This window comes from Mastomys coucha, unplaced genomic scaffold (genome assembly GCF_008632895.1).
Source record: "Mastomys coucha isolate ucsf_1 unplaced genomic scaffold, UCSF_Mcou_1 pScaffold21, whole genome shotgun sequence".
Classification (NCBI taxonomy): Eukaryota; Metazoa; Chordata; class Mammalia; order Rodentia; family Muridae; genus Mastomys; species Mastomys coucha.
Genome location: NW_022196904.1, coordinates 37,035,566 through 37,046,597, shown reverse-complemented (window position 1 = coordinate 37,046,597; position 11,032 = coordinate 37,035,566). Strand labels below are relative to the sequence as shown.

General features: G+C 49.2%; 2 protein-coding genes and 1 long non-coding RNA gene across 3 annotated transcripts in view; 2 read left to right on the top strand and 1 right to left on the bottom strand.

Moving 5' to 3' along the window:
• LOC116102208 overlaps positions 1-520 on the top strand; it is a 594-nt gene extending 74 nt beyond the window's left edge. Inside the window, exon 2 of the long non-coding RNA XR_004123032.1 lies at positions 9-520. This is a non-coding gene — a long non-coding RNA (uncharacterized LOC116102208). The remainder of the gene's footprint in view (positions 1-8) is intronic.
• The window catches only part of Nucb1 (nucleobindin 1), a 16,971-nt gene extending 7,886 nt beyond the window's left edge, over positions 1-9,085 (top strand). The window contains exons 5-13 of the mRNA XM_031386621.1: positions 1,715-1,818; positions 2,936-3,121; positions 3,365-3,455; positions 6,381-6,439; positions 6,676-6,768; positions 6,845-6,937; positions 7,199-7,369; positions 7,727-7,823; positions 7,999-9,085. Coding sequence (XP_031242481.1) covers positions 1,715-1,818; positions 2,936-3,121; positions 3,365-3,455; positions 6,381-6,439; positions 6,676-6,768; positions 6,845-6,937; positions 7,199-7,369; positions 7,727-7,823; positions 7,999-8,111 — 1,007 coding nt within the window. The 3' untranslated portion in view covers positions 8,112-9,085. The remainder of the gene's footprint in view (positions 1-1,714; positions 1,819-2,935; positions 3,122-3,364; positions 3,456-6,380; positions 6,440-6,675; positions 6,769-6,844; positions 6,938-7,198; positions 7,370-7,726; positions 7,824-7,998) is intronic.
• The window catches only part of Tulp2 (TUB like protein 2), a 37,207-nt gene that overhangs the window by 21,210 nt on the left and 4,965 nt on the right, over positions 1-11,032 (bottom strand). The gene's annotated exons all lie outside the window — the stretch shown is intronic.

Genomic DNA, 11,032 nt, shown 5'->3' with positions numbered 1-11,032 from the left:
GGATGGAGGTGCCTGGGTGGCTGGAGAGCCTAGTGAGTGTAGGTGGATGGAGGTGCCTGGGTGGCTGGTGCTGTGGGCTCTTGGGAAAGCAGGTACAAGTTACTCAGGATATTTTTATTTTCTTTATGGCACATTTCCACATTGACATTATTCTCTCTGCTTCTCCCACTTTTTTGTTTCTTGGGGTGGTAGGGGTGGTGGAGAATTTGCCTTTCTGAAACAGGGTCTCAGACTTACTATGTAGCCAAAGATGACTTTAGACTCCTGGTCCTTCTGCATCTACCTCTGAGTGCTAGTATAAGGTCACCACATGTTTCTGCTTTTCCCTTTAAATATCTTTATTAAACTATAATAAGGGCCTGTGAGATGGGTAAAGGCACTTGCCCCCAAGCTTGATGGCCTGAGTTCATATTCCACATATGCTGGGGAGGAGACAACCCACTCCATAGGGTTGGCCCCTGACCTTCACAAAAATTCTGTGTATCTTGTACACCCATGTGTCCACATGCATGCACACACACACACACACACACATAATATACACCAAGTAACAACAGTATGCTGCTGAATCACACCACCAGCCTCTCACGAGTAGACTCTAGGCAGGTGCTCTACCGCAGCCCCCTTTTTAAACTTACTCTGAGCCCAGGCAAGCCCAGAACATACAATCCATCTGTCTCAGCCTACCAAGCAGCTGGATGCCAAGCCTGTACCATGCCCACCTACATGGGGCATGTTCTTATGCCTGGTACTGGAGAATACCTGTCTCACCAGGTACCACAGTGTAACACAAAGCTAATGAAAACTGCACAGTGCCGGGCGGTGGTGGCGCACGCCTTTAATCCCAGCACCTGGGAGGCAGAGGCAGGCGGATTTCTGAGTTCGAGGCCAGCCTGGTCTACAAAGTGAGTTCCAGGACAGCCAGGACTATACAGAGAAACCCTGTCTCAAAAAACCAAAAAAAAAAAAAAAAAAAAAAAGAAAGAAAGAAAGAAAACTGCACAATGGCTAAAGGAACCATAGCTTAAACATCTGCTACCTATGGAGTGGATAGATAAAATGTGCTCTATCTGCACCATGAAACATTAGTCAGCCCTAAAAAAGGTCTGAGAAACTGGCATGCAGAACAGTGGATGCTGTCAGAAGCCGGGCACCAGACTGTAAAGCACATGAAATGTCCCCAGTAGGCTGGGGAGAGAAAAGGGGTGTGGCTCTTTTGGGGATGACAGCAGTACCCTTAAAGTCATGGTGGTGATGTTTGTGTGTACCTGTGAACATTCTGAAAAACCATCAAATTGTATGCTGTAAATGAGTGGTTTAGCGCTTGGCAAGATGGCTCAGCCAGTAAAGCACTTGCTGCCAAGGCTCGGTAGCAGTCTGATGAGAGACATACACACACTCACCTCCATTGCTACACAAACCAATCAGGCTAATCATGGAGCCTGTGTTACTAGGCTGTCGTGGTGAGGCAGGGACTTCTATTAACTGTTCTATTAAGAGCATGACCTGGCATTGCTGTCATTGTGGTTACTGTTATTTTTAGCACCAGAGTCAGTGGAGGGCTCTTGTCCTCAGATATCCTCCAGGCCCATGTGCCATCCTCTTTGCCTGTGTGGCCTCCGTGACTTTCCTCTCTGCACTCCTGCTCTCCAGGGGCTCTGACAGAAAAGCCGTGACATGATGGGTGTTGTTGGTTTGCCTTCCCCTTATCCAGACTTGCAGGTGGACCACATGAACCTCCTGAAGCAGTTTGAACACCTGGACCCTCAGAACCAGCACACATTTGAGGCTCGGGACCTAGAGCTGCTGATCCAGACGGTGGGTGAGGGTGAGGGTGAGCCTGCTGAGATGCTCAGCAGGAGAGGAAGAGGAACTAGGTCCTGCCTCCTGGTGGAGGGCAGTGGTGCTGGGCTGGGCTAGCTCAGCACACCCCTGCTTTTCTACAGGAAAACAGGGTGGCTAGGGCTATGTGATGGAATCTGTTCTCTGCATTGTAGGGTGCTTAGAGAAGTCCTGGGCTTTATCCACTAATGCCTAAGGCTTCCTCCTGATGCAACAAGAAAAGCTAGTCTAGTGTTGATGATTGGCCCTTGGTGCATAGCCACCTGGGTAGTACAGCTGTCCCCATAGCAACTGTGTTTGTCCCTTGTTGCAGCAATGATCATTATAAACTAAGTAGCTTGAAAAAGTATGAATTCATTGTCTTATAAGAGTTGCTCTGAGCCAGTGTCTTGATATGTAGCCCAGGCTGGCTTAGAATATGCCATACTAAGGGCCTGAGAGATGGCTCAATGGTTAAGAGCACCTGCTGCTCTTCCAGAGGACCCAGGTTCAATTCCCAGCAACCACATGGCAGTTCACATTTGTCTATAACTATAGTTCCAGGAGATCTGACACCTTTACACAAACATACATGCAGGCAAAACAAATGCACATGAAATAAAAATTTTTAAAAACATTTTTTAAAAAATGATTTTAGCTGGGCGGTGGTGGCGCACGCCTTTAATCCCAGCACTTGAGAGGCAGAGACAGGTGGATTTCTGAGTTCGAGGCCGGCCTGGTCTACAGAGTGAGTTCCAGGACAGCCAGGGCTATACAGAGAAACCCTGTCTCAAAAAACCAAAAAAAAAAAAGAAAAGGATTTTGCCATTCTCCTGCCTCAGCCTCCTGAGTGCTGAGTGGGATTGTTCTTGGCTACCCAAGCAGGCTGCTTTCCATATTAAGCCTACCTCACATGCCATCACCTGCTCGTTGCTGAAACGCTGAGCTCGCAGAGGACTTGATTCACAGCCAAGCCGCTACTGCACAAACATCATCACTTTGGGAAAGCACCCCAGGGTTTGCTGTGGACAGAACCAAGCATGGAGACCAAGAAAGTGAGGTCATGCCAGGTATCTAAAGACAGGAGGAATGTGACCCTCTTGCCTCTCCCCAGGCCACCCGAGACCTTGCCCAGTATGACGCTGCACATCATGAAGAGTTCAAACGCTACGAGATGCTCAAGGAACATGAGAGGAGACGTTACCTGGAGTCTCTGGGAGAGGAGCAGCGCAAGGAGGCCGAGAGGAAGCTACAGGAGCAACAGCGCAGACACCGGGAACACCCCAAAGTCAATGTTCCTGTAAGGACCCCCATGTATGTTTTACTGTATCCAACTCCTAAGCAGAAAAATGAATGCAGATGCAGAACTAGAACTCCCAAGAGTCCTTGAGGCAAAAAGTCCACCTACCTATCCTATATGCTGGGAGTTGTAGTTGTGGCTTGAGGGGACTAAAGTTTATTGGATGGGCACATAGGGCTATCTAACCTGATACAATGGTTCTCAGACTTATTGTTCACAAGCTCCTGCTGTTCTTCTCCACAGGGTAGCCAAGCCCAGTTGAAGGAAGTATGGGAGGAGCTGGATGGATTGGACCCCAACAGGTTCAACCCCAAGACCTTCTTCATACTGCATGGTAGGTGGGGAGGGTGTTCCAGACCCAGGCTGATGTGACAGGATCTGATGGCTCATATCCCGACTAGCCAAATACCCTGCCCCTCCATGTTGGTAAGCCTGGGATCTTCCATGGCCGACTCTTTTTCTTCAATATTTTTTTCCTCTGTATTCTAAGGAATGGCCATGTCCTCTAACTAAGCAGGCCAGGCTTGAGGAGTACATAAAGAACTACAACTCCCAAGAGCCGTGGAGACAAAAATAAAATCTTGATGCCTATGTGAAACTGTCATGGGAGGTAGGGGGAAACTGCCTGGAAAGATGGCTACTCTTCCAGAGGACCCCTGCACTCATGTGGTACTCATAATTATCTAATTCCAGTCCAAGGGGATCTGATGCCCTCTTGACCTCTGAGGGCACTAAGCACTAGGATACACATAATACAAGTAGGCAAAACACCCATACACAATATATATATGTGGGTACACACACACACACTCTCTTTTTTTTTTTTTTTTTGATTTTTCGAGACAGGGCACACACATTTTTAAATAAAACTGCCACAGGGTTGTTGGGATTGAAGTTTTTAGGCTTGAGAATGAAGTCTGTTGGCTATCATAATAGCCAGAAGCCTGGGGCCCCAAGAGCCCTCCTGGCAACCTGAGTCTGATATGTAGAACATACCTGACAGGAAAGAACCAAGTCCCATGTTGACCTGTGGCCTCTGTGCTTGAGTTGTGTCCCAGGTGTACCCACACCTACGCACACATATGCACTCAAGGTAAACAAAATATAACATTTTGGTTTTGTTTTGGGGTTTTTGTTTTTTGTTGTTGGTTTGGTTTGATTTTGATTTTTTGAGACAGGGTTTCTCTGTGTAGCTCTAGCTGCCCTAAAACTTACTCTGTAAGCCAGGCTGGCCTTGAACTCACAGAAATCTGTCTGCCTCTGCCTCTCGGGTACTGGAATTAAGTAAAGGTATATGCCACTACACCCATGTTATAATTTTTTTTCAAATTTAGGGAATAAGGATATGGTTCAGTTGGTTAAGCGCTTGCCTTACAAGTTCAAAGAACTGGGTTCAGATCCTCAGAACCCACATAAACCAGGGAAGGTAGTGACTTCATATACTTCCAGTGACGGTGAAGCTAAACGCAGAGACAGGCAGATCCCTCGAAGCTCATAGGCCAGCTAGCTGGCCCCACTTCCTGCAGTTCCAGAGAAACCCTCTTTGGAAGAAAACAAGGACACAGACGTGTGAGGTCTTCTGACCACTGAGCTGTGCGGTGCATGCTTGCATCCGCATCCACACAAGTGCGCATGTAGCACACACACCCAGCAGCTCACAAGCACCTGCAACACATTAGCTCCAGGGGATCCCTTGTCTCTGGCCCCTAAGGCACTGCACTTCTATGTACATAATTATGTGCAGAAACATGCACATAGTCTAATTTTTTTATTTAAAAAAATTAGCTGGACAGTGGTGGCACATGCCTTTAATCCCAGCACTTGGGAGAGAGAGACAGGATGCCAACCTGGTCTATAGAGTGAGTTCCAGGACAGCCAGGGCTACACAGAGAAACCTTGTGTCAAAAAAAACCCTTATGATTATTATTGTAAAAGTGGAATTTGAGCCATGTACAGTGGTGAAGCCCATGGAGCACCTGAGCAACCCAGGTCCTAGCAAGAGGCTTAAGAGTTCGCCCTCATCCACGTGGCAGTCGGAGCTGTGTGAGACCCAACCTCAAACACATTGTGGCACACACCTTTAATCCCAGGACTTAGGAGGCAGAAGCAGACAGATCTCTGAGTTCAAGATCAGTCTGGTCTACAGAGTGAGTTTTAAGACAACCAGGGATACATAGAGAAACCCTGTCTCAAAAAGTTTAATAATAATGATAATGATAATAATAATAATAAAGCAACTGGACTCCTGTATTCCCAGACAGCTCCTAGTTTAGCCCTCAATCCCTCCATTCCATATTGACACCAGCCGTTGTGCTTCCTATTTATGGTTTTGGCTCCAGGTCCCCTGAGTAAACACAGTCTATGCCACTGAAGTCGGTGTAATTGAAACTTTAGTCACCCCATGTGACCAGTGGTCACTCAGCTGGACTGTGTAGTCCCAGAGAGGACACACACGGGAAAGGTGAGGGTAAATGGTAGTAACGCGGCCGTGTGGTAGAGTCCCAGCTGTGTGGTGGAGTTGTGGCCCACACAAGGCCCCAGTGCAGTCTTCAGTGCCATTGAGAAAACAAAAATGGAATTCCAGACTGATGGGCAGAGCCCTGCTGCCACACGGGCAGGAAAAGCAGGCCCACAGAAGACATTCCCCTGGCTTCCAGGGCTATGGCACACAGAGGATTAGGAGCAGACTATCAGCTTGAACGGTTGACAGAATCACTGGACTGTTCCGGACAGTCAGGCAAAGGCCAGACCCAGGAGCCTTGTGAGTGGCCAGAAATGCTGGTGGCTGGTTTGTAGGAACGAGACGGAAGGGGGTCCCCCCAGGCACTGGAATTGACTCAGACCTGGTCCTCTGAGAGGCAGAGGTCACAAGGCCCCTGGATTCCATTCTTGGGTCCGTGCTTGCTAAAGAATGGTATTGGTTTTTTGGTTTCTGGGTTGTTTGTGGGCTTGTTTTTGTTTTTGAGACAGGGACTCTATGTAGCCCTGGCTATCCTGAAACTCATTCTGTAGACCAGGCTAGCCTCAAACTCAAGATTTCTGCCCAGCTGTAATTCAGGGATGCTGGCATTAAAGGGGTACACCACCACACCCAGCCAGAATGGATGCTAATAACAGGTCCTGCTGGCCTACAGGCCATGGCCGCTGCCGTTGTCCTCTGCTGAGAGACCTCACCCACCCACGATCCCTTCACTGGCTTCTCCTTGGGGACCAGACTCATGCAGCCGTCTGTCACTAACACATCTCATCTCATCCCCAGACATCAACAGTGATGGTGTTCTAGATGAGCAAGAACTGGAAGCTCTCTTTACCAAGGAGGTGAGTGTAATGGAAGCTTTCTGAGCGAGTCATACTTTAGCCTAGTACACCCTAACCTGTCCTCTGGTTTCCTGGCACTGAGAGTGCAGGAAAAACTACAACTCCCAGCAGCCCCTAGAGACAAAGAAGCTATTAATAGTAAAGCAAGCCCCACTGTGGTCCTCTGAGAGGTGGGGTATGTCCACCAGGAGTAGTGGTGTTCTGAACCTCTCAGCTTGTCATGTCTAACCCTGCAGCTGGAGAAGGTGTATGACCCAAAGAATGAGGAGGATGACATGAGAGAGATGGAGGAAGAACGGCTTCGAATGCGGGAGCACGTGATGAAGAATGTAAGAGAAGCTATGCTGGGGATGGGCAGTGGGCAGCAGGCTCAGCACAGTCACTAACCTTGGTCTGGCTCCCCAGGTGGACACCAACCAGGACCGGCTTGTGACCCTGGAGGAATTCCTGGCATCCACACAGAGGAAGGAGTTTGGGGACACTGGGGAGGGATGGAAGGTGAGAACATAGGAAAGGCTCAGACCTTAGTGTCTCCCAGGTCCAGCCTTTCCTTCAGCACCATGGCTGTTTCCTGTTCCTCCTTCTGGTTCCAATTTCCCCCATTCCCTATCTAGATCCCTGTTCTTCCTTCTGTAGTCTTTAGCAAACACTCTACTTCCAATCAGCACACACATGCTCCCCAGCCTCTCCCTCTCGCCCCCACTCAGTGAGGCCGGGCTTACCCTAATTGATTACTTGATCCTGACCTGTGCCCTGCAGACTGTGGAAATGTATCCAGCCTACACAGAGGAAGAACTGAAGCGTTTTGAAGAGGAGCTTGCTGCCCGGGAAGCTGAGCTGAATGCCAGGGCCCAGCGCCTCAGTCAGGAGACAGAGGCCCTGGGGCGCTCCCAGGACCGCCTAGAGGCACAGAAGAGAGAGCTGCAGCAGGTGACCAGTGGGGGAATTTGGGCCCATTATCTGGATCTCCTAGGGCCGTTTTCTTTATCTAAATGGGTGTATCTTCAGGGTGGGGTGGCCTGCAGATGATAGCTTCCATCATTAAAGGGGCAGAGGATTTTCCATGACTGACTGTGCTATGGCAGCCATTTTACATGAGGGCAGAGAGGGATGTGAGGCTCAGGAGGGTAGCATAAGGGTTCAGTATCTGAGAGGATGGAATCCTAACTAGTGTGGATCCCAGCTCAGTGACAGAGGAGCCAAAGCCATGGGGCTGTGGCCACTTAGCATTTGGCCGTAGCGTCTTTCTAGGGCCATAACCTCCGTCTATGCATCTGCCTCCTGCAGGCTGTTCTGCAAATGGAGCAAAGGAAGCAGCAACAGCAAGAACAGAACAGTCCGCCTTCCAAACCCGATGAACAGCTGCAGTTCCGTGCAGACACAGGTATGGCTCTGTACCCTGGGAGACTGGGTCTGAAGGAGGAAGACCAGAGCCCAGGCCCCTAAGTCAGAAGCAGGAGGATTGGTGACTGATTCTGAGTCTGAGGGAGGAGGCCTGAGAATCCTGTTTCCCGTGTTTAGGAAATTTATCTAACATCATTCTCCTGTTTCCTCTGCAGATGATGCTCCTGTCCCAGCTCCAGCAGGTGACCAGAAAGATGTGCCTGCTTCTGAGAAGAAGGTCCCAGAGCAGCCCCCTGAGCTGCCACAGCTGGACTCCCAGCATTTATAACCCCAAGAGACCCCAGCCCTCAAGTTCCCACAGACAGTGATGGAAACTGGATGAAGTGTCCTTGCAGCCTCTCTGGAGACCAAAGCCTTCATGGCCTCCTGGGGAGAAGAACAGGGCTACCCTGTTCCTCAGATGCGCTTCTGCCCCTGTCTACCAGCCTGCTTTCGACCTCTGGGTTCCAGTTTCTTCCTCCCTCCTTCCCTTCTTCCTCCCCTCCCTCCCTCCCTTTTTCCCTCCCTTCTTCCCTCTCTCCCTCCTTCCCTACCTTCCTCCCTTTACTGTCAGGGACTTAACTGCAGGAGCTGAAGTTCCAGGAGACGCTCATCCCACTTGGAGTGCACACTGCAGGCCGGCCTGCCTTCCTGCTTTGCTCTTAGCTGTTCCAGGCTGAGCCTCTCTGCTTCCTGTACATAGTGTCAGTGGGTTACAGGAACCTGGCTTGGTCTCTCTGACTCCTTGCCTTCTGTGGAGCCAATGATCTCAATTCCTTTTGGTGGCTAGAGGCCACCAGGATGTGGGGTGTCCTTCAAGTAGCTATCAGCTCTGCCTGGGACTCCTGGCCTCCACCACCACTCCACTAGCCTTACCCTAACCTCTTGGGCTGAGTACCTACCCCATGGCCCCAGAAGGTACCCAGATATGGCCACACCCCTAGCTGAGGTCCAGCCCTGCTCAGCACTCTATAGGGGCTCCTGAAAATTGTTTCACCCACTTCCCTTGCTTCAGGCCACATTGCTGTGTCCTGCTCTGTGCCCCAGTTCCATCCAAATATAGCCCGGCACAAATAAACATTAGCATATCTGTGTGAATGTACTGCCCTCTTGCAAGTCCCACCTACACGCCACCTGCTCGACTCCCTGGTATCCTAGGGCACATTATTTTTCCCTGCCAGGAGGCTTGTGGAGTGGCTTTCTATGTGCTCTGGCCAATGACCTCATTGCTTCATTTTTGCCATGGGAACAGAAAATCTACACCTGAGCTTGAAAAAAAGTTTAAAATCTTAAATAATTAAAAAAATATATTATTAAGGGGCTGTGGATCAGTTGGCTTAATGCTTGCCTAGCATGAATGAGGCCCTGTATCCCACAGGACACATAACTGGGGTATAGGGTAAGCCTAGTACTTGGAAGGTAGAGGCAGGAAGATCAGGACTTCATTGTCATCCTAGGCTGTACAAGAAGTTGAAAGCCGGGCTGACTGACTGCTCTATGTCCTGAGCTCAAATCCTAGCAACCATATGGTGGCTTACAACCATCTGTAATGGAATTCCATGTTTTCTTCAGGTGTGTCTAAAGATAGTGACAGTGTACTCACATATATACATATAAAAAAAAGGTTGAAAGCTGACCCAGACTATGAAGGCCTATATAGACTATATTGTGCCCCAAAACAAAACAAACAAAAAAACTGACCAAAAACTAGGCAGGGAGGCAGAGAGAGGTGGGTGGGTCCCTGAGCAAGCCAGCCAAGACTACTTAGTGAGGTCCTGTCTTAAAACAAGGAGCCACGGAAATGGCTCAGTTGGAAAAGTTGTGCAAGCATGAGGTGCTCAGTTTGGATTCTTATCACCCATGTATAAAACACCTATGATCCCAGCAGAGGGGAGGCAGAAGCAGGTGGCTTCCAGGGTTCACTGGGCCACATCCTAGGCAATTCAGCAAGCTCCACACCACAGAGAGGTTCTGTCTCAATAAACGTGCTCTCTGTCCTGCACAGTGGCTACAGTGCAACAGCTCCAAGGTTATGAGAAAATTTCCCAGTCTTCAGTCTGTGTCAGTTACTGAGGCATTATACTCCCTTTATGATCCCACACAGCTGTGACAACTCCAGATGTCACATACATTTGCACCAACATCCAGACTTTGTCAGTGCGGGACTGCTCCCCAAAGCACATACCCATGTAGCTTCCGGCTCAATGTCCCATTGGTCTTGAAGCTTTCCATGGCCAAGAGAACACCAGGATGGTGGTGACTTGTGGTGCTTTGTCCTCATCTTGGATGGGGACAAAGAAATCAGGAGGCCTACATTTACATAAGGGTACAAACAGATGCACCCAGACCAAGTCCCACCACATCACCGTTCATCATCTCGAATTTCTCAAGGTCACCTGAAGCTGTGGTTTCTCAGAAAGGCGTAATGGCAGGAGTCTTAGGGACCAGGCTTGGTGCTCTTCCCTCGTCTACCAGGAAGTGCCAGTAGGCCCATTACCATAGACCTGGCTACCCCTGCTTAGCAGCCATGGACTCTGAGTAAATGTATTCTATTTTTTTTTTTTTTTTTGGTTTTTTGAGACAGGGTTTCTCTGTATAGCCCTGGCTGTCCTGGAACTCACTCTGTAGACCAGGCTGGCCTCAAACTCAGAAATCCGCCTGCCTCTGCCCCTCAAGTGCTGGGATTAAAGGCGTGTGCCACCACTGTCTGGCAGATGTATGCTATTACCCAAGATGGCACCACAGACGTGATTCAGGGAGACAGAAAAACAAAACAAAACCCTACCATATGACACCGTAGCTACACAGCTGAGAAAATGATATACTACCCTCTCTCAGTAACAACTGCCTAGAGATCCTCAGGGAATGGTGGGGCTTTATGCTTCTCCCTCCCCACCCACCCACACACCAAGGCCCATTCTGTGTATTTGTTTTGCTTTTTGTTTTTTGAGGCAGGCTGTCACTATGCATCTCCAGCAACCTTGGAACTCTGTGAACCAGGCTGGCCTTCAACTCACTGAAATCCACCTGCCAATTGCATCCTATGATTATGCCTGCATAAAGCTTTTTTTTTTTTGAGACAGGGTTTCTCTGTGTAGTCCTGGCTGTCCTGTCCTAGAACTCACTCTGTAAACCAGGCTGGCTTCGAACTCAGAAATCCTCCTGCCTCTGCCTCCCAAGTGCTAGGATTAAAGCATAAAGCCTTTTTTT